At 36.7% G+C, this 25,202-nt stretch overlaps 7 protein-coding genes across 7 annotated transcripts; 2 read left to right on the forward strand and 5 right to left on the reverse strand.

The window, feature by feature from the left end:
* Window positions 1–130: 130 nt before the first annotated feature.
* Window positions 131–1,487, reverse strand: LOC18019088 (probable splicing factor 3A subunit 1). Its single transcript, XM_006399530.2, has 4 exons — window positions 1,004–1,487; window positions 510–703; window positions 389–454; window positions 131–295 (listed from the first exon to the last, which is right to left on the reverse strand). The coding sequence occupies exons 1-4, from the start codon at window positions 1,485–1,487 to the stop codon at window positions 131–133; spliced, it is 909 nt and encodes a 302-aa protein (XP_006399593.2).
* An 87-nt stretch (window positions 1,488–1,574) lies between these two features.
* Window positions 1,575–3,376, reverse strand: LOC18019089 (polynucleotide 5'-hydroxyl-kinase NOL9). The gene is given in 11 exon segments (XM_024156695.1): window positions 1,575–2,046; window positions 2,142–2,465; window positions 2,467–2,521; window positions 2,578–2,657; window positions 2,659–2,688; window positions 2,690–2,739; window positions 2,817–2,850; window positions 2,963–3,040; window positions 3,043–3,080; window positions 3,213–3,345; window positions 3,347–3,376. Coding segments are annotated over 11 exon segments (900 nt in total). The 3' UTR covers window positions 1,575–1,998.
* A 3,402-nt stretch (window positions 3,377–6,778) lies between these two features.
* Window positions 6,779–7,781, forward strand: LOC18019092 (zinc finger protein 3). Its single transcript, XM_006399532.2, has one exon. It carries the CDS (start codon window positions 6,895–6,897, stop codon window positions 7,705–7,707), a length of 813 nt encoding a protein of 270 aa, XP_006399595.1. The 5' UTR covers window positions 6,779–6,894; the 3' UTR covers window positions 7,708–7,781.
* Window positions 7,782–9,694: 1,913 nt separating this feature from the next.
* Window positions 9,695–10,780, reverse strand: LOC18019091 (histone H3.3). Its single transcript, XM_006399534.2, has 3 exons — window positions 10,552–10,780; window positions 10,140–10,307; window positions 9,695–10,043 (listed from the first exon to the last, which is right to left on the reverse strand). Exons 1-3 carry the CDS (start codon window positions 10,621–10,623, stop codon window positions 9,873–9,875), a joined length of 411 nt encoding a protein of 136 aa, XP_006399597.1. The 5' UTR covers window positions 10,624–10,780; the 3' UTR covers window positions 9,695–9,872.
* Window positions 10,781–13,836: 3,056 nt separating this feature from the next.
* Window positions 13,837–14,283, forward strand: LOC18019093 (auxin-responsive protein SAUR50). The gene has a single exon (XM_006399535.1). The coding sequence runs from the start codon at window positions 13,837–13,839 to the stop codon at window positions 14,281–14,283; it is 447 nt and encodes a 148-aa protein (XP_006399598.1).
* A 1,999-nt stretch (window positions 14,284–16,282) lies between these two features.
* LOC18019094 lies at window positions 16,283–17,636 on the reverse strand. The gene has a single exon (XM_006399536.2). It carries the CDS (start codon window positions 17,500–17,502, stop codon window positions 16,339–16,341), a length of 1,164 nt encoding a protein of 387 aa, XP_006399599.1. The 5' UTR covers window positions 17,503–17,636; the 3' UTR covers window positions 16,283–16,338.
* A 2,849-nt stretch (window positions 17,637–20,485) lies between these two features.
* LOC18019095 (probable receptor-like protein kinase At1g80640) lies at window positions 20,486–23,490 on the reverse strand. Its single transcript, XM_006399537.2, has 10 exons — window positions 23,213–23,490; window positions 22,574–22,729; window positions 22,081–22,346; window positions 21,834–21,966; window positions 21,679–21,748; window positions 21,494–21,590; window positions 21,301–21,400; window positions 21,083–21,201; window positions 20,891–20,980; window positions 20,486–20,769 (listed from the first exon to the last, which is right to left on the reverse strand). The coding sequence occupies exons 1-10, from the start codon at window positions 23,349–23,351 to the stop codon at window positions 20,617–20,619; spliced, it is 1,323 nt and encodes a 440-aa protein (XP_006399600.2). The 5' UTR covers window positions 23,352–23,490; the 3' UTR covers window positions 20,486–20,616.
* Window positions 23,491–25,202: the final 1,712 nt, after the last annotated feature.

Here is a 25,202-nt window from a genome sequence, read left to right on the forward strand (position 1 = left end):
AATATGCCCAGACTTGTAGCAGACAAATAATCCAAAACAAACTAAAGTTGTCAACATAAAAATAAGAAACATGTCTCCATTAAAGAAGAGTTTTAAACAGATTGAAAAAGCATTTCTCAGAAGACTGTTCTCACAAAGTCAGTGTTAGAACTTCTCCTGGTCCCACATTGTAATGTGCAAGTGACATGTTGTTGTCCTCTAGAAATCCGGCTTTTCCACACAAGTTGAGTTTGTTTGCTGGAATTTGGATCTCCACAGCAATTTTCTCCTTGAAACTTTCCACGATAGACGAGCCCTGAAAAAGGAGTATGACTGCTTTGTTAGTTAGACTTAGACATATATCAGATGAAAAGAGAGAAAAAAGAGAGAGTCAAGAAGAAAACATCACCGGATGTTCCACAAGGGCTGGCTCGTCGTCAAAGTGGCGTCTCTTTGGCTCTGGTGGTTCCCCAGGCTGCGTTTTTGAATACAAATTTGCATAAATATGAGTCACATCAACCAAAGCCAACTCCATTCTCAACAACGGTGGTTGTAGCCGTAGTACAAGCAGTAAGAGTATTCGTCTTGGAAAATTTGGCGGCATAGCCAGCAGCAAGGCGGTTGAAATAAGTGATTGGTTTCATAAACTCAAAACGACTGTCCATATCACCGCTATTCATCAGACTCCTATGGAAATTCGACCCATGACGCGCCACAAACTGCGCTGTGAGCTTAATCATATTTCAACATAAAAATAAACTTTGTCTAAATTCAAAAAAAATATATATTAAAAATAAACTAGTTAAAGAAATGAATTTTTCAAAACATTCATCTAGCAAAAGATGAAAAAAAACTCTAAAACCCCTATATTGTTTATATTTGTAGTTTTTTTTTAGAAAAAATTAATCTTTAACATAACTTTAAATCATAAACACCTAATTGGTAACAGAAATATCTTGCAAAAATCCCCGAGCCTAGCCGTCCCCATTTTCTGGTTGCCGTCGAGGCCGTCTCCGTAAAGTACCCATCTCCAAAACGCTTCTGGTATGGGAAACGTAGGGTAGATGACGTCCCCGTGCATCACAGGGAGGAAACATAACTATATAATTGGTGGGAGGCAGATCCTTGAGCTCGAGTCCAGCAAGTTCACGACTCATGATCCCTTCATCATCATCATCTACACTAGACTTGGGAAACTCGGTCTGCTGCTGCTGCTGCTTCTGCTTCTGCTTGTATTCGGAGATCTTTTGCTGGTAAAATTCGTGATAAGGATCTGAGCTCCAGAAAAAGCTGAACTTTGGATTCCCCACGCTCTTGGCCTTGACCCTCTTCTCAAACTCCGGCCCATTCTCGCAAACCAATTCCGCCGATCTCTCGATGAAAAATCTGATCACTCTAGATAAACCCGCCGGAGCCGGACCTTCACTTGATTCCTCCAATTCACTCTCATCACTTGATTCCAATTCCAATTCATACTCATCACTTGATACCAGTTCATTCTCAGACATTTTTTCCGGTTTTTTTTTTTTACCGAATTTTAGTGCTTTGAGACGAAGCACACGTGATATATTTTTATACAAGTATGTGCCTAAATCGACTAGGAATATTAACATATTAGATAACACTAAATCTCTTAGAATAAGGAAAATATCCTCATCTCAATAACACGCTTGCTTATTGGGGGAGGAACGCACGAAGAATCTTATGAATCTTCCGTTTCCTCTCTCTCTTTTCTCTCTCACGCTCGCTTATAACCCTCTCTTTCTATCTCAACTTCTCCCCCTTATTCTTCAATCTCTCTAATTCTCTAATTCTCTAATTTTCTCGGATGATCCTTTTTGTATGGGAGGCGTCTTCCTTTTATAGCCCAAGCCCTGTTGCTCTTAAAACCGACTTGAAATAGGTTCTCGGAGATGCCATGGAATTAAAAACACAAAAACAAAAACAAAAAACTTTATTAACGTCTTTTTTTATACTACTAATTGCAATATTATATGGATAAGATCAACTTACCGAGACCTAAACAATGAATGCATTTAAACTATAAAACACTTCAGAACTTGGGATCTAGCGACGAAAACCAAGAAAGAAACCCATTATTACTACACCAAGCATACTGATTAGAGAAGAAAAATATTGCATTGTATAATATTGTTCTTTACCAGACAATCTAGATGATTGATTGTTAAACTCGATACTGGAACTTCATAAGGAATATGAGAATCCTTGATCGTGTTTACTTCTTTTCCTTTAATGCATTGCCTGAAGTAGGCGATTATGCGCGTATCCCTCATCAAACGAGCATCCTTTTGTATTAAAACGCTGTACAAAAAGAATACATATATATCAGATGAGAGTGTTCGAAGAACTAGCTTTTGTACAGGAGATTTAATCTCTATCAACTGAGCTGTCTCATCATCATTACCGTTTAACCAGAACAACCCAGCTGGTAGGTTCTTGCTGAGAGCAGATATGTTGATTTTTACTTACGTGGGAAGGAGAAACATATCTCAATAACTCCACCAATAAATCATAGCCAATACTACAAGACAGTAATCATAATATTATTGACATCACACACAAAGAGATACAGAGAGCGAGTTACCTTTAACCCATCCTGGTGTATTAATGACAAGAGGTAATTTGGTTTTGTTCTTGCTCGACTTGGACAAGTGTAGCCTGGTAGTAATCGAATAAGGTATATACACTACCGTAAATACGCCTTTGGATCCCTCTTTGAAGATGCATCACCATAGAAGAGAAAAGAGGACAAATGGCTTTAAACATTAAACTAAAGACTCGGTGCTACTGATATCATGAAAATTTGCTCGAATCAAATTACCTCTCTGGTGTCTTTACACATGGAACTGTTCCGAGTCTAGAAAGTAGAAAATGTAAACCAGTAACATAAGTGATCGGAACAGCGTTATAAAATACAGGTTTCAAGAATGTAAACAGCAAGAATCTTCAAAAGCATCAGTATGAATGAGGTACCAAGAATTGATTTATCGACAACTGTGAGAGAAAGAAAACCAGGTGCAGTGAATTCAGGCTGGCCAACAATACATCCGTGTCCAAATAATCAACCCTTTTGTATCTTTAAAAACCACAACTGTCAAATCTTCAACAAACTCATTCAGACAAAGCAGCCATGATAACAAAACAATGAAGGAAAGATTCCGTTCTCTAACATAAGTGTCAAATGTCACTCTGATTGGCAAGCAATGAACTTTGGAGAAGAACTTGAACAAGGTTACGGGAAAATGTGCTCTTGCCACTGTGCTTAGGGCCACAGACCAAAGCTACAACCGGCTGCAACGAACTGCAGGAAACAGAACTTGCTGCATCCGACCATTCCTCTGGAATTAAAAGGCGATTTCTTTTCTGCTTCCAACATTGCAGCCACACCTTTGCCACTCAGTCCTTTCTTTGTGTGCAAATCTTGTTAGTCAACAAAATTCAATAGAAAGCCAGCAACTTACTATCAGTGCTTTGAAAAAGGGTTTCACGCTATGGCATAACAAGAACAAAGGTTCATTTTTTTACACCTAAACACACGACTATAGACTCTAAACTTGAATATGATCCAAGTAGAAAGACTTCACCATTCGATTACCACACGATCTAACCTTGATTCCATTACCTAAAACATCACAACAAAATCGTTTCTAGTCTAAAATTTTACGATGATACACCGGCTAATCTAGGTGAAGGCTCTACGAACCTATGGGATGGGTTTCCAAGGTAACATATCGCAACAGAAGCTCTACATAAACATAATTGTTAAATATCATGCAGAGCGACGAAACTGGAAGCCGTCGGAGAAAAAAAAAATTACCGGCGATTTGGAGCCGTCTGAGGAGAAGAAACGACAAGCAAGATTTAATTGCCGTCAAAACCGAACCGGAAGTGACCCAAAATTTATTCGAATTGAGTTAAAAAATTTAAAACCAGTATTTTCAAACCGGGATCAATCCGGTAAATAATTCGATCCGGATCTATGAACCGGTAAATCCGACGGTTCATTTGTTTATTTATTTATTTATTAATAATCCATTGGATATCCTTCACCTTAGTTGTTGAGCACCCATATAATTTTTTTTTCATTTGTTAGAGAATCAGCTAAACAGCTTAAAGGTTCTCAATATATTTTAACAGTAGAGTAAAGTGTGAATTTATTTTTCTAAGCGAATTTTAGACAAATTTCTGAATTTATGAAAGCATTGGCTACTTTTGTCAGCTAATGCATTCATCATATAAGTCAACAATGATAGAAAACAGAATTTGATTGTTAACTCTAAGTTCACTTAACTTTCAAGGCGGGTTTACAAAACCATTAAATATTTCTATGGTTTTGCCCATAAAAACCTGGATATTTGAATTTGGTTGATAAATCCACAGGAATTTGTTATATAAATCTATGAACTTTACTATAACTTGCACTATAGATTATGAAACAAAGAATCGAACACTTCAGATTTTTCAAAGGCACAAAAAGTTGATATCATCCAAAAATTTGTAGCCATGTCGTGATCAGGAGTGATCTTGTAGTCCATGGAGTGTTACGATTGAGTTTGAGTTGCTCCTTGGAGATAACAAAAGTTATAATAAAAAAAAAAAAAAAAAAAATCACCAGCCCGTTACGTGTAATAGTCCAATCAAGATTTAGTTAAAATAGTTAACTAACACAATTGATTCTCGAATCAGCTTCCCAATTTCTTTAATTGTAGATCGTTTCGTAACATTGGACCCACCAATTATATAGGTCGCATTCGACAAAATACACAACACATTTAAACTACTTGTCCTAACAATTAGATCTTTGGATTTTACTACAGATTTGTTTTATTTATTTTCTTCTTCCACTACGTATTAATTTAGGCTAAAGTTTGGAGAAATTATAAATATATCTAAGATTCTTATCACAGCCTAGATGAGACCCTTTGTCGTTTCACTTTGTTTTCCCACCCAAACGAGAACAATTTATTGGACTTCGAAATGTTCAAATGAGCCAAAACAATATTCCTTTAATATTTTTTTTTATATGACGTTATCTTCAATCACTATCAGGCAGCGAACACTGAGTCTAGACATCACTATATTTACAAGCGATGTCAAATTATTAGGATAAATGTTAGTTATTACCTAAGGAAATTAGAGCTTGTACTTGAAATATATCTATTGTTTAAAAGAAAAAGGATACTTTCACTCTACTCTCAAGTGGATCTGAACAGCTAAATTGGCTTTAAAACCAAAGTATTCATCATTTGTGAAATAGAGTGATATTAATCATGTCCCTTAATTCACAATAACATTCAAGTGGAAAGCAAACCATAGTAAAAAGGTTCCAAAAATTATTCATCAATATGGATACAAATACAATTCTACATGATCAATAAAAAACAAATTAAGCAATACTGGTCTCAACAACACAAGAATGGGACATGTGGCTGAGGTTTTCTAGAGACTATATATGGGCACAAGAAAATTTTCATGAAAAAGTGGATATCACTTTGAAGTAGAATGTGTCCTCTGAGTTTGGGATTGTGTACTCAAAACCCCTTCACCGTAAAATCCGGGTGCTTGCAGACTATCGAGGATTCCAATGGTTATAAGTTATAACTTATAAAGAGGAAGGAGAGTGAATATGAAGAAAACTTTAAAAGGAGGAAGTGAAAGAGGACAAAATTGAGAGAGAGAGAGAGAGAGAGAGAGAGAGAGAGGCAAAGGAGTTAAACAGTAGAAAGCTAAAAGGAAACAGGCATGGCCACTTTCCTCTCGAAGTTTCAAAAGTACACAGAAACATCAAACATACCTGAATTATATCACTTGGTCCACTCTCTCCTTCTCTCTCTTGTCATTGAGCATCCTTTTCATTTCATTGTCACTTGTTGTCATCTTCATCTACTCCGTGAATATTACAACAAGTTGTCGCTTCATCCAACAAATAAAACCGGTCCCAGTTTCAGAAAATCTTTCGAAGTGCTCAGCTTTCTTTTGTCTTGTTCCCCTCATCCAATTCCTTTTTTCCTTATACAAAAGAGTCTAAAGTCTCCATTAGTTTAGAACTAGTGAATACTGTACATATATTCAATGACACGTTTGAAGGATGGGATACTAAGGAGGGTTTAGTAATTTCCTTACATATTTATTCGCAGTTGCATAGGCTAATATAATACCATATGAAGACAAGCTTGCCCCTATAAGAATCCGTCCACAGAAAAACAACGTATCCATCAATCAGAGCAGGATTTTGCCTAGTCACATGGCCCAATCGATGACCAAAATATCAAGAATAGTTCTTGATAAAATCTCACCCGGAATAAAACTCATTCGAAAGGCTTTCTTGAATAAGGGATCAAACTTTACCTGAGGTACAACAAAAAGATGTGACATGTAAACTCGTTGTTTAAGAAGTTTAAGCACATAAAGGCACAAGACTGAGAGAAAAAAAAAAGAAGTTGATAAATTTTATGCAATGATAGAGAATAGATATTGGTTTATCGAAGGAGAAATTAAGCAGACAGAAAAAGGTTGATGTGAAGTGAAAGTTGTTCCTACAAAAGGATAAACACAGGTATTAGATGGTGGAGTTCCCATCAGCTTCAAGTGTTTTGTTGTGTCTTTTTGTGTGTGTGTGTGTGGTGTGTCATCAAACCAGACCTACCTATCTCTCTCTCTCTCTCTCATCTTCTTACTACTTTTTCCACTTATTTATAAAAAAACCCAAAGCATTTGTACTGAGTCTATTCTTTCCTTATTTAGTATCAACTTCTGCTCCCCCTTCTGAGAAGATTATGCATTCTTTCTTTCTTAGGCAATTTCAGATATTAGCCATTAATCCGAGAGCAGAAAGACAACTGAAGGGAACAAAAATATAACCTGGAAAATCATTTTACTCTTGTTATCTCCCTCATGGATGCCTACAGGGACGAGCCAAGGCAGTCAGATTCCGCACGCATAGTTTCCACATCCACCACTCTTCTTCCATTTCCAGATTCTCTAAAGCTGAGTCTAAAAATTTACAACATAGGCGCAGAAGCGGCACAAGAAGAAGATGATCATGACCAAAAAGCAGGAGAGGAAGGTATAAGGCTTGACCTTACGCTAGCAGAATATGACTATAGTCAACCACAGCTCAATCAAGAACTCAATCTCATCGACAGCTTAGACACGAATGTAGTCACTCCGAGTAATAACGGATCAAGTTCCACTGAGCAGAAGCTCTTCTCATGCAACTACTGCCAAAGAACGTTCTACAGCTCACAGGCGCTTGGTGGTCACCAAAACGCCCACAAAAGAGAGAGGACTTTGGCAAAACGAGGGCAACGGATGGCATCTGCCGCAGCTTTTGGGCATCCATATGGTTTTGCTCCGGTCCCGTTCCACGGACAGTACAGCAGCAGATCCTTGGGTATTCAGGCTCACTCAATGAGTCACAAGCTAAGTTCATATACCGTCTTCGGTGGTGAGTATGGTCAGATCAACTGGTCAAGGATACCACTTGTTCAGCAACCAGCCATAGGTAAACTGTCTTCAACAGAGAATCATCATCAGATGATGATTGCTCCATCGTTGACTTCAACATGTGAAAACTTCCGTAGGTTCGATGTGGGAAGGACTCCAGTGGAGTTTCCAACTTCCGAACTATGGCGAAGAGGCGGGGAATTGTTGAAGCCTGCTGAAGAAGAGCAGCAGAAGAATCTTGACCTGTCCCTCAAACTCTGAGATTCTTTTCTTTTGGTTTTGCTCTGAAATTGTTTTCCTCGAGCCAAGCCTCTGCTCGAGTTTTGTTTTCTTTATGCTGGTTTTTTTGTTGTCATTAATTGATATCTTCACCAGTTAGTATTCTTTGTCTAATATAGATTTATGATGTACATCTTTCCACATTTCTATAAGTATGAGGGTTTTTTTAACTAGACATCAATGGATATGTAGTAGGCACCGAACCACCATAAAAGAACTTGGTGAAGCTCCTAGAAATAAAGAGAACCTTTTGATTGTATAGAAGAAAGATATGATATTGAGATCTATGGGCAGATTTGTTGTCATGGAAACAACACACACAAAAAAAGTTAATATAAAAATACAGTTGGGTTACCTAAAAGTAAGAAAAACATTCTTTTATTGGGAAGTGGTTAACAAGACACAAGAAAGAAAAGCAAAACAGATATAAAAGAAGAACTTGTTGTTAATTGTAATGATGACAAGAAGCAAAAAGCTGAGAAGAACAAACACAATTAATACATCAGATGATCCTAATAATGCAGCAAACAAAAACAAAAAACATGAAATAATCAAGAATCCAATGAAATCTTTGTGAGTCCCCAAAAATTGTGTACACTAGACAAATAGTGACCAGTCTTTGGCCTTTAGGATGAGCCTTCATGCACTAGCTACATATACATAAATAGAATGTACACAATTAACCATGTGCGTATGATACACAAAAGGTGGGACAAGAGTCAAAACCATGAGACTAGAAAACAAATTCAAAAGGAACTTCATATCATTCTAATGGACGGACTCCAACTTCTCTACATATTCTCTTGTCATTTTTGAGATGAAGAATGTCAAACTCTTCGCGTAGAATCAAATTAGGAGTATGTACATTTTCTTCCCAGTAAACACTTAGGCAAAAGACAGATGATGTTGTTTGTTTTCAGATACACACTGGCCACAACCAACGAAAATAAATCAAACAGCTCCATAAATAAAACAAGAGGAAACACCAAGAGAGACAATAACACATGCTAAAAAAAAAAAAGAAAAAACAGAGTATAATGGAACCAAACCTCATTGATTACTAGCTCTTGGGTCCAATTTTATCTTCTTGTATAACATTCTGTCCACAACAATATTCTTCAATCTGAGTCACATCTTCCTGAAACATATGCAGATTTCAGTTTTTTTTATGGATACATTATCAAGTTACGTTGCTACCAAATTCGACCCAGATATTAGCAGACAAATTGAATCAGTGCAAAGGAAAAGTATCCGTTTTGATGCTCTGTTCCTCGTGCCAGGTCCGACGATGAGATGAGCATAAGAAAAAAATAGAGAGAAGGATCAAATAAGAACCAAATTGATTATGTTTTCATGACAATGAGACATTTTCCAGGTTGTCTTATTCACAACACCATTGATAAGCACGACGAATAGTCAATGCTAAATAAGTGAAATCAAGCTATTTTCATTGTTTTCCAATAGGCATCATCGGGGATTTTAGCATCACTAGTTTTCCACACAAAAAAAAAAAGGGTTAACAAAAACAATGCTTACAGCATACAGTAGTATTAGCGTTATCGTCGACGACTGACCGATACTGTATGATATGTTATCGGCGATACACGGAGTTGAATCGGTGACGACGTGAGAATTCGTACCTTACGAGGATGATATGTTAAACTATGAGGTAATCTCTAGAGCCCAATAAAAGGCCCATAATATCCATTTTATTTGGGCCATCTATTGTCACGAACGAGTGAAAAGTGAAATAAAAAGGTCTTCCCAGTTTCCTCTTCGAGTATGTATATTATCGACGTAATAAAATTTAAATAACTCTAATAAAACAAAGCTATGAGGAAGGAATGTTCATAACTTTTGTTTAACCAAATTCACGACATCTATTACGTTTTTAGTGTTTTAGTCCCAAATTACGCGACATCCCAAAATCATTAATGTATTTAACAAAGGAAATCGACTAGAATTGAAAGAAATCAAAGAAACTTCATCATTTAAAAAGACTTAATATCATTGTTTAGCTTCAAGGAGCTGTTGAACGATTAACACCATGTACTTGATAAGGGAAAAAGAAGAAACAAAAACAAAAGGAAAGAATCCAAACACTAATAGTAATACATGATCGAAAACTAATTGAAATTTTGAGAAACTTAAGCACGTTCTCCACGAATCCGTCTAGCCAATTGAATGTCCTTGGGCATGATCGTAACCCTTTTAGCGTGAATCGCACAGAGATTGGTATCCTCGAAGAGACCCACAAGGTATGCCTCCGCCGCCTCCTGAAGAGCTAGAACCGCGTGGCTCTGAAACCTCAAATCCGTCTGCAAATTTCCATCAACAAAACAAATCCAATTAGAATCAGATCATAGCTATCATACATAACGTAACATTAGGATAATCAAAGAGATTAATTTTACCTTGAAGTCCTGGGCGATTTCACGAACAAGTCTCTGGAATGGAAGTTTACGGATCAACAACTCCGTGCTCTTCTGGTATTTCCTGATCTCACGAAGAGCGACAGTTCCGGGACGGTAACGATGAGGCTTCTTGACTCCTCCGGTCGTCGGAGCAGATTTCCTCGCCGCCTGTGTTACATAATTCGTTAGAGAAGCAATCATAAACTCAAACACGAATTACAAAATTCTACAATCGATTGAAAACCCAATCAACAACTCTTAGATCCAACTCAATTTTCGAAAACCTGACATCGATTTTATCGATTTCATTCACAGAACCTAGAAATTCAACCCCCAAATTTAAAAACCCTAGATCTTCATTTGTGCGTTCAACAAAAAGAAAGAAAGAAAGAAAGAAGATCAAAGAACAAACCTTGGTGGCAAGTTGCTTCCTGGGAGCTTTTCCTCCGGTGGATTTCCTAGCAGTTTGCTTCGTACGAGCCATTGTCTTCTCAAATATGCGAAAGGATTTGAGAGAATTGGATAAATTGCAGAGAAGCGAGTTTTCTTTGATGTGGAACAGTAAAAAGTTATTATTATGAATATATATAGGTCGATGTTTAGTCGGTTAATCTTGGGAGATACAGAAGGAGTTCGATCTGGCCATTTTCGACGGTCCAGATTTAATTAATGATGGAAGAAAACTGACGTGGCGATCCGCGTCTTCGCATCTCATTGGTTCAATCTTTGAAAGGATCGATGACGTGGACTTTTGTGTTTCTTTTCTTTGTTTCAACTAATGACAATTTGAATGATTGGTTGGTGATTAGCGAATTTAGGCCAACCCGTGTTTCTTGACCTTGAGTGTTTGTCAACGATGTAGACGTTCGGCTTAGGCCCAATTATTTGAAAAAGTTGTATAAATCATCAAAGCTAAGGTTTGATCAACCCAACCTGAATTTGGTCCGATCTTAATTTGCTTTAGTCGATCCGACCCGAATGAATTCTATCGAGATTATTTAATGGTATAACAAAATCATAAATGGACTTGTTAGTGAAATAATAATAGGAAGAACAAAAAATGATTTAATAATATGAGTCGATTCATTCATCTTTTAATGAATACTTTATATGCTCAAATTGTGCGTATTATATGGTGTACAATGGCGGAAAAATGCATCCAACGACGATTCATAGCACCGATTCGATCCCTCTTGTATGTAGCACTGTATATAATTGAACTGACAAGAAACATTAATAAATAGCTTCAGAAACATTAATGAAGATGTGCTTACGAAGAGCAATAAAGGAGGAGATCCTTAGAGCATGTCCATTAGTGAACTCTTCTTAAAGGATTCATCAGATATTAATTTTTTTTTCTTTTTTTTAATTTGAAAATTAAAAAAAAACCTTCGTTCCAATGATATCTTGCCACCTGGACGAACTTGGGTTTATCAGGGATTCATCAGGGTTGTCTTGATGAACCGATCCTTCTCATAAATGCATTATTTCTTTTTTTTAATCAAAAGTGCTTATGAACTCGAGCCGAACCCTTTCTCCAACCTCCCAATAGACGTAGTCTTAGAACACAACAAGTAAGGATGAGTAAGTAGATCCATGGGGAGTGTATCCAAAGCTTCCATAGCATGCACTTGGATTGACCCAACTTTATTTATTTGAATACATATATTTCATGATCTTTACCCGTAAGTCATCTTACATATATTTTTGACTCTAATACATGTACATTTATCCATATCCAGCTAAACTGATATTATAATTGAATATTGATATAAGTAAATCACACCACATGGAGAATATGTGATATGTAGGAAGGATAGGAGCTCGAGGTTTGGATAATTGATCAACCAATTTATTTTTGTATTTATCTAGATCAGTCCCACTCTTTGTTTAGGGTGATATATTTGGCTGTGTAATTTATTAATTCATTTTATTTGCAATGCATTAAGGGGACAATATATCGGATCAAACTTAACCTATTATGCGAAATACTGTATGTAATTTGACAATTAAATCTCACATGAGATTGTACGATATAATATAATGATGATATGAGAGAATCAGCATCAAGTTTATATTTTCCCCAAATATAAAACGAGAAATATTTTAGGTTCTTGTTGCTGAAAAGATGTTAGGAGATGAGATGTATGCGCACATGGGGGCGAGGACACATTCGTAAACTACAAACAGTAGTGCTTTGGTACGCCGCGTTACATTATTTTCCATTTTATATACATACTTACCTATCTTAAGAAAATTAAAAAAAAACCTCCGGTGAAAGATAATGTTTACTTTTATAATTATGTTTTAATTTAATATTCAACTTAACATTTCCTCACTTTTCCAGCTACGCATGTGGGGGGGGGGGGGGGGTTATTTCTTCTATTAATTAATTAAGCCCTCATACTTCCGTGCGCTGAAATTAAAGTAACCTAAAAGAGACATAACTATGGAGTTTAAAGGTTTGAAAGCTTTGACCCTACGGCGGTTGTAGCCACGTAGGAGCACGAACTAACTTGGAGCATTTTCTTAACATCTTAAAGCATGGATACATTATATATGTTTGCAATCTGTTGCTCAATATTCAAATACTATATGGCCGGTTTGCAAGCAGTTGCTAACTGTGCAATCATTTAGGGCTTCTTAGTTTCGACGTCGCTTCTTATAAACTACAGGCTTTGCTGGTCAATTATCCTAACCGATATCAGGAAAAAAAATTTCACAGTTTGGTTCGAGAAATAGCTACATTATATAATTTTAAATTTAACTAATGACATTAGTATGGCAGAATTAGATGATAGAATGAAATATTTTAATATACCTTTTTGGTTTTTTTTTTTAAGTACATATGTATAATCATGCTTCAAACAAACTATCTCATATAAGTTATTTGTTTTTTCAATGTGAAGACTTTTGTTATAAATCAAATTATCAAACACGATGTGAATAGAAAGAGCGACATTGACCCTTCATGTCTCTAAAACACAAGGTGGTGTTTTATGTCCTTCCAAATTAAGTTCGGTCTTCTCTAATTTTTTCAGTACTCCTTTGTTAATTTACATCATCATTACCACTTGCTGTTATTTCCCTACCAAGTACTAATCACTTTTCTTTTTATAAAACAAGACACTCCTTTATCAAACCAGAATTATTGAGTTATTTCAATACCATTACAATTTTACTTAACTAATAGCTTCAATCAATTAGTTGTCTTTTAATGACTGCGAGTTTATCATTCGTTTTCCATGATAGGGTCATTAGAATATTTATTAAAACCTTGGAGTTTATATGTACCAATCGACCACTAAATTTCACATGTCGAATCCATCATTTGTGTATAAATATATATCAACACATCCAATGTATCAAGAAGAAAAAAAACATACAAGATCTTTTAATGCTCCTCCTCAAAGAATCGTATCTAATCTTTCTTCAAACAAACTAATGAAAACTAATCTTCAGAATAATTAATCTAATCCATAACCCATCACACACTAATAATCATGCTTCATCCGACGCAAGAAGCCAAAAGTAAGAAGCAAGGTGGCAATCTCGTAATTGTCTCGAAACCTGAGGGCAGTGTGTTACTCCCTTTACTACATAAATCCCCGTCCCTCTAAAAAAACTCAAATCTTTCTTCCTCAGTTTATCTCCCTTTCTCACACTTTCTCGTCGAACTCTCTAACCGAAAAAAAAAATGGCGGGAGGTGTCGCAAAATGCAGCAAGATCCGGCACATTGTGAGGCTGAGGCAGATGCTGCGACAATGGCGGAACAAGGCGCGAATGTCGTCTGTCAGACGCAGTGTACCGTCTGATGTGCCATCAGGACACGTGGCGGTCTACGTTGGGAGCAGTTGCAGGAGATTCGTGGTGCGCGCGTCGCATCTGAACCATCCCGTCTTCACGAATCTTTTGGTCAAGGCCGAAGAGGAGTTCGGTTTTGCGAACCACGGTCCGTTGGTTATCCCATGTGAAGAATCAGTTTTCGAGGAATCGATTCGGTTGATAACCCGGTCAGGTCGGTTAACTTGTACCGACGATTTAAAGAAGAGCCGCCACGGTGGCATTAGGAGCAAGCTGGATCTATTGATCGAATCTCGTCCGTTGCTTCACGGTGTCTCCGAGAAGGCTATCATCTGGTGACCCAGCTGACCCGGTTTGAATCGGGTTCGGGTCTATGGTGGCGGATACACAGGAGATGGCCGTGAAAGGTGGATGAGTCGTTCCACCTTAGTCGTCCCATACACGCAAGAGAAAATTGTGGTTTAATTTTGGTATTGGCTGTAAAATTGATTCAGCATATTATTATTTTATTCATTATGATTTGATTTGGGTACTGGCTGTAAAATTTATTCAGCCATTTCCATTATTTATTTGTTTATTCATTGTTATTCTCCCATTTAAATCTTTTCGAAATGAATATTGTTGTCCAACAATGAACGCATAGATCAATAAATTTAAATTTTCGGATCAATATGGGTTTTTTTTATATTGGACTAAACGCAAGTCTAAGATCTTTGTTTATTAACAGCGTGGTCTTGTATACGGTGGGACCTTTAACCTCGTTGTTAAAGGTCCAACTAATCGTCTGATGATTTTAATTTTGTAAATGGCATTTGAATGTGAACAATGCAATTCTTTTCAACATGTTTACGTAGCATAATCAACTCGGTTTCTTTGATCAAGGTCAACTAACCAAGTCAATCAATCTTTAATACTAAATAAACTTCACGAACATGGTACAACGAGCTCAAAGATTATTTTTCACGAATGCTATCTAAACTTCTTGCTGATACATATGCATGTCTCTTCATCATTTATTCAGAAATTCTTCAACTACATTAGAGTTTCAGTGATCGGACTTTGGGTTTTACTCCTAATTGATCTGTCACATGTCTATTTACTAATAACTAAAATTGAGTATTTCCTTGCTTCAGGATCTAAGAGTTTGCCCCATGGAAATCAGGCCTAAGAAACCTCGTGTCTTCAAGAGTCATCTCATATAGCTAACAGAATACATTTTATCGCAAGCAACAATTTTGCAATGGAAATATACAGTTTTTATTTTGTTCATCCGTGGTTTGCTAAAGTAATTTAATTTCCTTTTCTTTTTTGGTGGGGCGAATTAAAGCTGCGGTAATTTTGCAAGATAAAGAGATTCAAAACGAATCAGGACAAATGAAAACTGAACCAAAGAGATATACTGGGCCGTGAAGGACTAGGCTGGCCCATAAAAAAAAAGCCGATGTCAACCATTCCTTGTAAAATTCTCGAGAAATTTAGACCGTAAGTTCGGTCAATCTGGAAATGTCTGCGTATCATTTAGCGCATAATCGGCGCTTATTTCACATTCTCTGCAACTTGTAGTGATAACAGATGACGAAAAAGTGGTTAGTATCGCAAATTCAGTAATTACGAGGCGAAAAAGAGAAGAGTATGGGGGGAGACAGTGGGACCCACTATTCACATGCTACGTTGGTTACTTTGTCGGAAAACATGAAATATTTCCCAAAAGGTGCCTCTCTCTTTTCCCTATCTTAAGCCCCCATCACCTCACACGCCACACCTCAATGATATAAGGAAAACAACGCCTACATTACCTTCGTTTCACTAATATTCATCCCTCAACTTTTAATTAAAATCCAATTGCACCCTTTCTCTATTCAACATGCATAATCCACCTATATTTCATTCATTTACACTCTTCTACATTCCCTCAATAATCCATCTCCCTACCCTATGTATGGAAACATTATATAATAAAGTATATCAAAGAAGGGACCACCAAATAGTAAATAAAAGGAGCAAAACCATAATCTTAGTATAAAAATCGAACTGGATCCAAAGCTCTAATCTGACTATTATCCAAAACCGCTGGAGTCAACATGTAACACCTAATCGTCTCAACTAATACAACAAGAATAATGTCATAATATATCATCAACCTTTACTTTACATATTGTACTCAGATTTCTTAAATCAGAATTATCAAATTTCCTTTTTCAATTTACTTGCGATAGATACAGTATACGAAAATTGATTTTATATAAATTTACGCCAATATTTTCTCTTCTCGTCCGTGATTTCAGAGCGGGGAAATAATAATGTAAAAAAATAAAAAACAAGAAACAAAAAAAATTTGACCGAAACAGTATCTTTCCTTTTTAGTTTTTTTTTTACCAAAAATAAAAACTAACGTCACTTAATCCACGCGTAAACCAGCAAGGAGAATCCAAGACCATTGCCGGAGCCGGAACCGGCAGATCCTCCACCGCCATACTCCGCCTCATCGGCACTACTAGCCCACTCCAAAACCGATGAGCTACAAGCCGATGAAGCTGAAGACATGGAGATCGACGACGACGACGAACTCCTCTTGCTCTTAACGAATCTCTTCCTCATCTTCCTCCATTCCACAATCCCTTTAATCCCCAAGCTGCTTCGACACTCTTTCGGCTTCCACAATACGACGCCGTTTCCGTTTCTCTCCTCTTCTTCTTTCCTCTTCGTCTCGCAAAGCTCCTCTGCTTCTGGGTCGCTCTCGAATCTGAACATAAACACGGCGTGTCCTCCGTCGCCGGAGCTTTTGCTCTGGAAAAGCCAATTGTAAACGTCCCAAGAGATCTGAACAGGAACTCCGTCGATTTCCACCTTCTCATTCCCCCTGAATTTCCATCTCAGCCGCTTAATCTGCAAAACCTGCTTCGAATCGACGTTGAAACAGAGCCTCGCGTCTTCGTCGACACGGCAATCGATCGAAATCTCTCTGCTCTTACCTCCAAATCTCGCCTTGGTGGAGAAAACCCTAGCTCCGAACACGTGCTCTTTCCTCAGCAGCAGAGCTTGTGGATTCGTCGGCGGTTTCGCCTCTTTAGCGCGAGCGTATGCTTCTTTGACTGAATCTCCGACTAAGAGTCCCATCTCTCCGTCGACGACCACGGCGATGTAAAATCCGGATCTAGGCTCGGATCCGGAGTCGAATTTGGCGCGGGTCAAGTCCCAGAAGACTTGGATATTGGGGGTGACGAATCTGGATCCGCGTTTTCTCCAGAAAGCCAATGTGTTTAAGTTGAGGTGGAAGGAGACGGCGGAGGAGAGAGAGAGATCGGCGGAGGAGAAAGAGAGAGGGGAAGAGTGGTTGTAGTAATCTTGAGAGTGGAGGAAGAGATTCAGAGAGTGGCCGCCTAAGAAAGTTCGAGACCATGTGAGATAGAAGACGCCGTGATCTGTTTGGTAGAGACAGGTTGTGAGATTCGGGTCGCCTGAGACTAAAGGAGAAGATGGTGATTGCGACGGCGGCGGAGGATGATTGTGATCGGAGGAAGGGCGGAGCCAAGCGGAGATTTGGCGAGAAGGAGACATTTGTGTTTCCGTTTTTTTTTTTTTGTTAAATGCCTTTCTTTTTTGGGGAAGAAGAAAGAAGAAAAAGAGGGGGAGAGAGAGATTTTTTCGGGAGTTGTGTTGGGAGGTTTTTCAATGGGTTTTTCTTTCTTTCCTTTTTTTTTTTTCTCAAGGGGGACTTTTTATATGAAAACTTTCTTAATTCAGTACGAAATTGGAATATGGTTATAATGATGTTTGGCTCGAAACATACGTAACAAAAATTGGATGTAGGCTGCCAAAACAAATACTTAATAATTGGATGAAGATAGATAGATAGAGACGTAAGATTAGAATTATGAAAAATGGATCTTCAAACTTGCAACTTGTAAATTTGGACATGAACTGACTTTTTCAACTTGACTTCTTAGAGGGATTATGAATTCAATATTACATATATTCATCCTCCTTGTTTTAATTTTTGTCGTGTGTAATACACGATTTTTGTTTTTCAGCATTCAAATTTTATCTACAGTTTTTTTGTTGATCAATCTAAAATTTGTTAAAATCCGGGGTAACCACTGTTAAACAAAATTTGGTTAACGAATCAGACCAAACTACTAATCAGCATGAAAATTTACTCCGATCGAATGGAAAATAAATGCAACATTAAAAGTTTTGGAAGAATAATGTTATTCTATCACCAAAAAAAAAAAGAACAGTGGAACATTTACAGATGTAGTATATTCCTTTGTCTTTTACGAGCTATTGGAGTTAACAGTAAAAAAAGCGTGTGTTGTGTGTAGACTGTAAATATTAGGAACATGGTATGATAACTGCCTGCACACTTGACACTTCATTGGAGAACATAATCAATACGGAGTCCATAATTTCACATTATAAAGCCAAAAAGTGATTTAAACTTAAAAAAAATAGTAAAATACCCATTTCTAGTTTAAGTTTAAAGATATCTACACTTCCAATAATGCTCATTGTGTCTCAGTGTCTGTGTTCGTTATTAATTGGATATACTTACATCTAAGTATGCTTCAACTCCTAAATGTAAGTATATCCAATTATTGTGTTATATTCAGTACTGCTAATTTTGGAAGGTTATTTACGATGCATCCCTTCTGCTGCAGGAAGAATTAAAATAAGTTGTTCGGTCGAATAAATATACTATCGCTACTGAAACATCGTTTTCAGTATATTTCATTATTTTCGTTTTCAGTTTATTTAATTATTTTTATTTGAAGTCGTATTTTATTGATTCCTAGAGTTATTCGGATACGTTGGCAGACAGCTAAAAAGAGGTGGATAAGTACTTATTGAGTCATAGAAAAAGGCATATCCATCCGTTTATTGTTAATTTGATATTTGGTTAGATCTGTATGTCAGTATATCTTATACAATCAAATAAAATGGGTTTCGAAACTTTATCTTCAAGAAATTAAAACTGTAAGACAGCTAAACCTCTTTTACATAAGTATATAATTAGCCACATGTATAACAACCCATTATAAGCTATAGTTTTAACATTATTTGACTTCTTTCGCCGTGAAATGAACACAAGAAAACTATTTAGAAAATTTTCTAAAAGAGCATTTGAATAAATAAAAAAATCTTTGTCCATTTGGCAAGTAGACGATTGTAAACTATACATTTTCACACAATGAAATCGCTATGTTTCAACTTATATTCATTTATTTTAATCATTTACTTATTTGAATTGTTTGTTTCATCTTTCAACCACTTCAAACCATCTAAAAAAGTACTACAATCAAATCCTATGTTTATTTATTTAGAGAAATTAAGAAGAAGAAGAAAAACGATGCAGAGCAATGGTTGACTCAAGTCTCTCCAGTAGAAGACTAAGACCAGGTCAGTTTGAAACAAAATAAACACGCTTTTAGTATTCAACAATTAACCCCTCTCGAGTCTCGACCTTCACTTTCTTAGACTGTCCCTTCTTTTAGATTCTCCTTTCAACTTTGTTCAACTAAATTTTTATTTTTTCAAACACTCATTAATATCATGTACTAAACGACATAAGTTTTGTTTTTTATTGATTTGGTGATGACTGTGGTATGATTGGCGATACCTACTAAACATATAATGAATCATTTTTGGTCGTTCATAAATTATTACAAATATGAAAACAAGTAGAAAGAGGAATCATCTATATATCCCAAACCAATCTGTAGAGGCTGTTTTGAAAAATAAATGTTAATACAAACAATGTTACGACTATAGAGTATAGATCATAACTTATTAGAACAATAATTTTCTATTACTTGATCATAAACTGTTTCATATAGAGAGTTTATTCACAAACTTGCAAATCACTTTTTACTTATTTGTATTTCACCGTAGTATATATAAGCTTTATAACAACAGCATTTATAATTAATATTTCATCGGCGGGATATTAGCTGTGCATGCTGCCACATAATAATTGAGATCTCGGACTATGGTGGTGGGAAATAGCAGGTTCATGTCTCGACGGTCATTAGTTTAATGAAATATTATACGTACGTAAATGTGAACCACTTATACTAAAAAATAAAAAAATTGAAAGTAATGTGAACTGCTGCCATCGACAAAAAAATTTGAGAAACTGAACAATAAAATATGTTCGTATACTACAAGAAGAGGAGATTTTTGTTTTTGGTGCTCAGTTTGAAAAAATAAACAATAAAAGATCGCACCAGCTCAGTTTTTTTCTGTTTACTACACGATTATGTATCAATTTATCTATAACATCGAACCCCCTTTGATTTTCTCACGGAGATCTTCAAGAGAGACATGAACTTTTGAAAACCCGAAATATACAACCTCAGGAAACACATGTCTTGTACCAGATATCTCCAAGAGCACGAGAGAAAGAAAGGAAAGACAGAATTCATCTAGACTCGAACTCAATTCCAAACTATTACTAGTCCAAATTTACGAGGAATCATCGTGATCCAGATAGACTATTGTGAATTCATCAGCATGACTAAAGATTTCAACGGTCACGGAAGAATTTTAGAATGATACAAAATGAAGAAAAAAGAATGTCGTTACTGTCATGTTTCGGTTACAACTTCCGACACAATATACACATCACAAATCACCTACCGGGTCAATCTTAAAACCATTTATTATATGGTGTGTTTAACAGTGATCCATGGAAGAAGATCTTGTGATAGTTTTTAAGGTTCCACCAAGTTCCATTGGAACCAAAGGTATAAGAGAATGCAAGACGTCTGTAATCAACGGTCTATAACTCGGTTCTGGCTGCACGCATAAAACCGCCACTGCTGCTACCTACACATTTTACACACGTATTCAAATCACAACTCCTCAATTTTATCTCAAAAATCACCCCTCAAAATTGCAAATTCAGCTTAATCACCCCCTCCCTCTCTCTCAAGTTTTGCAAACTAACCTGGTACAGATGTTTCAAGTCCATCGTGTCTTTAATCGCAGGATCTATGACGTTTGGTAACTTGGTTCTATCAGTGAGATAAGGCATTGCCTGAAAAGAAGAAGAAGAAAAAAAGGACACAATTTAAGGTTTCAAGTCTAAGAGATTTTAGAGAAAAACATTAGTCTTGAGCTTATATATATATATATATACCCAAGTGATGATGGATTGGCATTCACCGGGTCCTAGTTTCTCTACAGGTTTTTTCCCGAGTAAAAGCTCTAGTAACACTACTCCAAACGCATACACGTCGCTCTTTTCTGTCAATTGGCCTATTCATTTATACAACATCCAAAAAGGAAGAAATGCTTATCACAAGAACAGCCTATTAAAATCAAGAATTAAGAGATTAATCTTTCAGGGTGGTTTACCGTCGAGAAGATACTCTGGTGCAACGTAGCCAACTGTTCCGGAAAGTTTAAGGTTCTTGTTCTTTGGCCCATTAACAACCGCAAGACCAAAATCTGAAATCTACACTTCATAAAAAAAAAGGCTAGAGCTTGAGATACAAAAACAGAGGAAATGATATTGAAACATCATCATTCTTCAACATTGATTTGTTACCTTAGCGTTGAAATTACAATCCAATAATATGTTGGACGATTTCAAGTCCCTGTGAATGATCGCTGGATGGCAATGTTCATGCAAATATTCTAGTCCCCTGATTGAAGATGCAAACAAAAACAATAGTCTGTTTAGCCACCTTAGATTGTGAAAAATGCTGTGTAAACACAAGAAAGCATGCTCACCTCGCTATATCAAGCGCAATCTTCATCCTCATAGGCCATGTGATTGTGATCCCCGAACCCCGAGAAGATCCTGACAACAAGTACACGAACAAAAAAGTTTCAATTTTTCATGCTCACAACTTCGCCAAAAATACTATGTAAATCGTTTTCTGTACCGTGCAAGTGAGATTCCAGAGAGACATTTGGCATCAGCTCATAGACGATGAATCGTGCAGTATCATTCGTGCTATAACCTAAGAGAGATATAATGTTCGGGTGCTGGATCTTACTCAATATCTCAACCTCACACTGCAATTCTCCAAGGATAAAGTAAACTTATTGGATATGGAGGAAGCACAAAAAGGTCAACTTTATAGCTGCAAAAAATCAAAGCAGCTCAAACAAAAAAGATTTGTATTGCACCTTAAATTCCTTCGTCGCTTCTTCACTGGCACAGTCTAGCTTCTTAACAGCAGCTTGAACGTTGTTCTCTAATGTAGCCAAATATACACATCCAAATCCACCTTGACCTAAAATGTTACTCTCCTTGAAGCCACTAGTTCCCTTTTCTATCATATTGTAATCAATCAACGACACGACTCCCTGCTTTGTAGATCTCTTCTCAAATGTTTTCGAGCGACTATGGCGATTCAAGAACCGTGAGAACGTGATTCCACTGCACCCGCAGCCTTCAAAAGGCACATTGAAGACGATACTCAAACAATGTAGGTAAGGTAAATTTCAAGTATTCATTGAGGTCAAAACGCAGACGCATATATAAACAAACCGATTCAATGATTCAAGATTCAGTGCATTCAAAGATCACTTTCTCAGCTATAAGGTTCATCATGAATTTCAAGTTTAAGGCCATAAACCAACAAGAACATGAACAAGAGATTGATCTAAGATGAATTACCTGAGCTCTTGAGGTTTCTTCTCCTATGGAAAGCCCAATAGAGCAGAGCGCAAACTAAGATTATACCAACTAAGGAAAAAGCAGCTGCAAGCGAAATAACCAATCTCATGTTGTTACTATGTTGTTTAGGCAATTCCTTCTCTCCCTGTTGAAGTCCTGATCAAGCAACCAAAAGGGATCAGGATTAGTTTTTCTTTCTTCATCCTTCAGCTTTGCTTATCCAAACGGAAACTGCATAAAGTCTTCAGATTCAAGAAAATTTGGGAACTTTGTAAACCAAGAAGAGAAATCGTGTGAAAAGTTCGAAATTTACGGCTAGAGATAAGCGTTTCTATGGAGGACATGAAAAGGGTGACTACAGAGAAAATTTCTTGTGACCCAGAGGTAGAAAAAAACCCCACAAAGCTAAGATCTTTTCGAAGAAATTTTGAAAAAATTCTACTTTCTACTAAAGAGATGAAAGTACAAACAAAAAGATATCGTAATCATTAAATGCACAAGTGACGAACAAGTGAACAAGAGCTACCCGAATTTGTTTCTTTCTTCTATTTTTCTTGAATTTCAATTAGAATGTGGAAGTGAATTACTAAACCCTAAAATTGAAGGAAAAGAAAAGAAACCAGAGAAGAGAAAATTTACCAGGGGATAGTTCGGGAGTGAAAGCAGAAGGTTGAGGAGAAAGAGATTCTCGTGTAGTGAGGAACACAACACATGTGGATTTATGAAGAAGAACAGAAGCTTGTAGTAAAACAAGAGCTGTAATAACAAATTGCCTCATTTCTTTCTTTCTTTCTTTCTTTTTTTTACCTTATTTTTAAAAATGTTTACTTTCAAGCATACACCAAGAACTGGGAAGATTCAGACCGAATTTTTTTGAATTGGGTCTTAGAGTAGAGACATAATTTTGGAGAAGATAGAAGAATATTAGAGTAATTCAAGAAAGTTGAAATGTGTTTGAAAGTTTGAAAGTTTGAAAGAGAGAGAGAGGCTTGAGAAATATTCACTTTCCTATTTAACCATTGTTGAAGCTCTCTGCAAGAAATGGTAAAAAGAAAGAGACAAAAGGATTCGGACGAAATTTTGGAGGTGGAGCAGTTACCATAAAAATATCGGAAATTTCGTCCGAATAGGGAAAACATGTATCTTGGTATTAAGGCAAAATATATATATCATTTTATAATGGGACTCTTCGGGAAGATATATACATGCCATCCCTATACATACATTATGTCAATAGTCAATACTGTGAGGTAAATATTGTGGTGTTGGGTTTAAAGAAAATAATGATATTGTGAAGTATATGACTCTAGATCTTTGCCAAAAAAAAAAAATAGAAAATCAAAGTTGAGTTTAAAAAGCGTGTAAACATGAAAAGGTATCTTTAGCAAAAAAAAAAAAAGTAAAATGAAAAGGTATCCATCCCTTAACAATTTATTTATAGAGAATTTCATATGCTATGAATTCACATATTCAAATTTCTCAAAATGAAAAAGTCTAGAAGAAGTGAAGAACAGTAAACACTCTAGACTGGACTTAATAAGCTCTCCATCATAAATTAAAATTTTAAAAGTAATTAAATAATCGCAGCTCCGTTTTACCGAGTCGAAGTCGGGAATGGTCATTCATCTTCATTCTGGTACGATAATTGGTCGCCACTAGGTAGACTGATTGACCAAGCTGGTGATGGTGGGTTTATTGGTCTGGGGATTAAGCAGTTTGAGACAGTGGGGTCAGTGCTAAGTACCCACAGGCGAAGAAATCACCGTAGTTCCGTCTACAATGACATCGAAGCTGCTATTGATGTTCTTCGACAAAATCAGAGGCAGATGGAGGATAGGAAGCTGAGGAAGGGGAGAAACAATAAATTTAAGTCAAAATTTTCTACCAATGAGACCTGGAATAATATTCGACAACTGCAGGCCCGAGTTGAATGGTGTGACGGAGTTTGGTTCTCTTACGGAACTCCCAAGTATTCGTTTATGGTCTGGCTTGCTATTCAGAATCGTTTAGCTACAAAGGATCGTATGTCGAGCTGGAACCCAGCTATAAACACAGAATGTGTCTTCTGCAAGGATCCTCTGGAAACCAGGAACCATCTCTTTTTTTCATGTCGGTATTCAAAGGAAATCTGGAGAAATCTGGTGCATAAGCTGCTTGGAGATAGATTTACATACGATTGGGGAGCTAACATTGTTTTGTTGACGGATGCTTCGCAAGGTTCAACACCATTGTTTCTCTACCGATATGTTTTTCAAATGACGCTGCACACCATTTGGCGTGAAAGGAATAAGCGCTGTCACGGAGACCAGCCGTCGACTTCATCTGCTCTCACTCGATTCATTGACAAAGGAATCCGCAACCGCATCTCGTCCATCAGAATGTCTGGAAGTAACAGATACGATGATGGTCTTGTGTGCTGGTTCGCAAGTAGAAGTTGATTGGGACATTTATTTAATGCTCTGTTTTTTTTAGAATACTCTGTTTTGCTCAAAAGCTAAAAACACAGCAACATTCATTGTACAAATGACTTTTTTGATGAATAAATTTTACATTCTTCAAAAAAAAAAAAAATAATAACCTTTTTGTTAGAATCTAAGAAACTGAAAAAGCAGGTTTATATGTAATTGTT

This window comes from Eutrema salsugineum, unplaced genomic scaffold (genome assembly GCF_000478725.1).
Source record: "Eutrema salsugineum unplaced genomic scaffold, Eutsalg1_0 scaffold_2, whole genome shotgun sequence".
Lineage (NCBI taxonomy): Eukaryota > Viridiplantae > Streptophyta > Magnoliopsida > Brassicales > Brassicaceae > Eutrema > Eutrema salsugineum.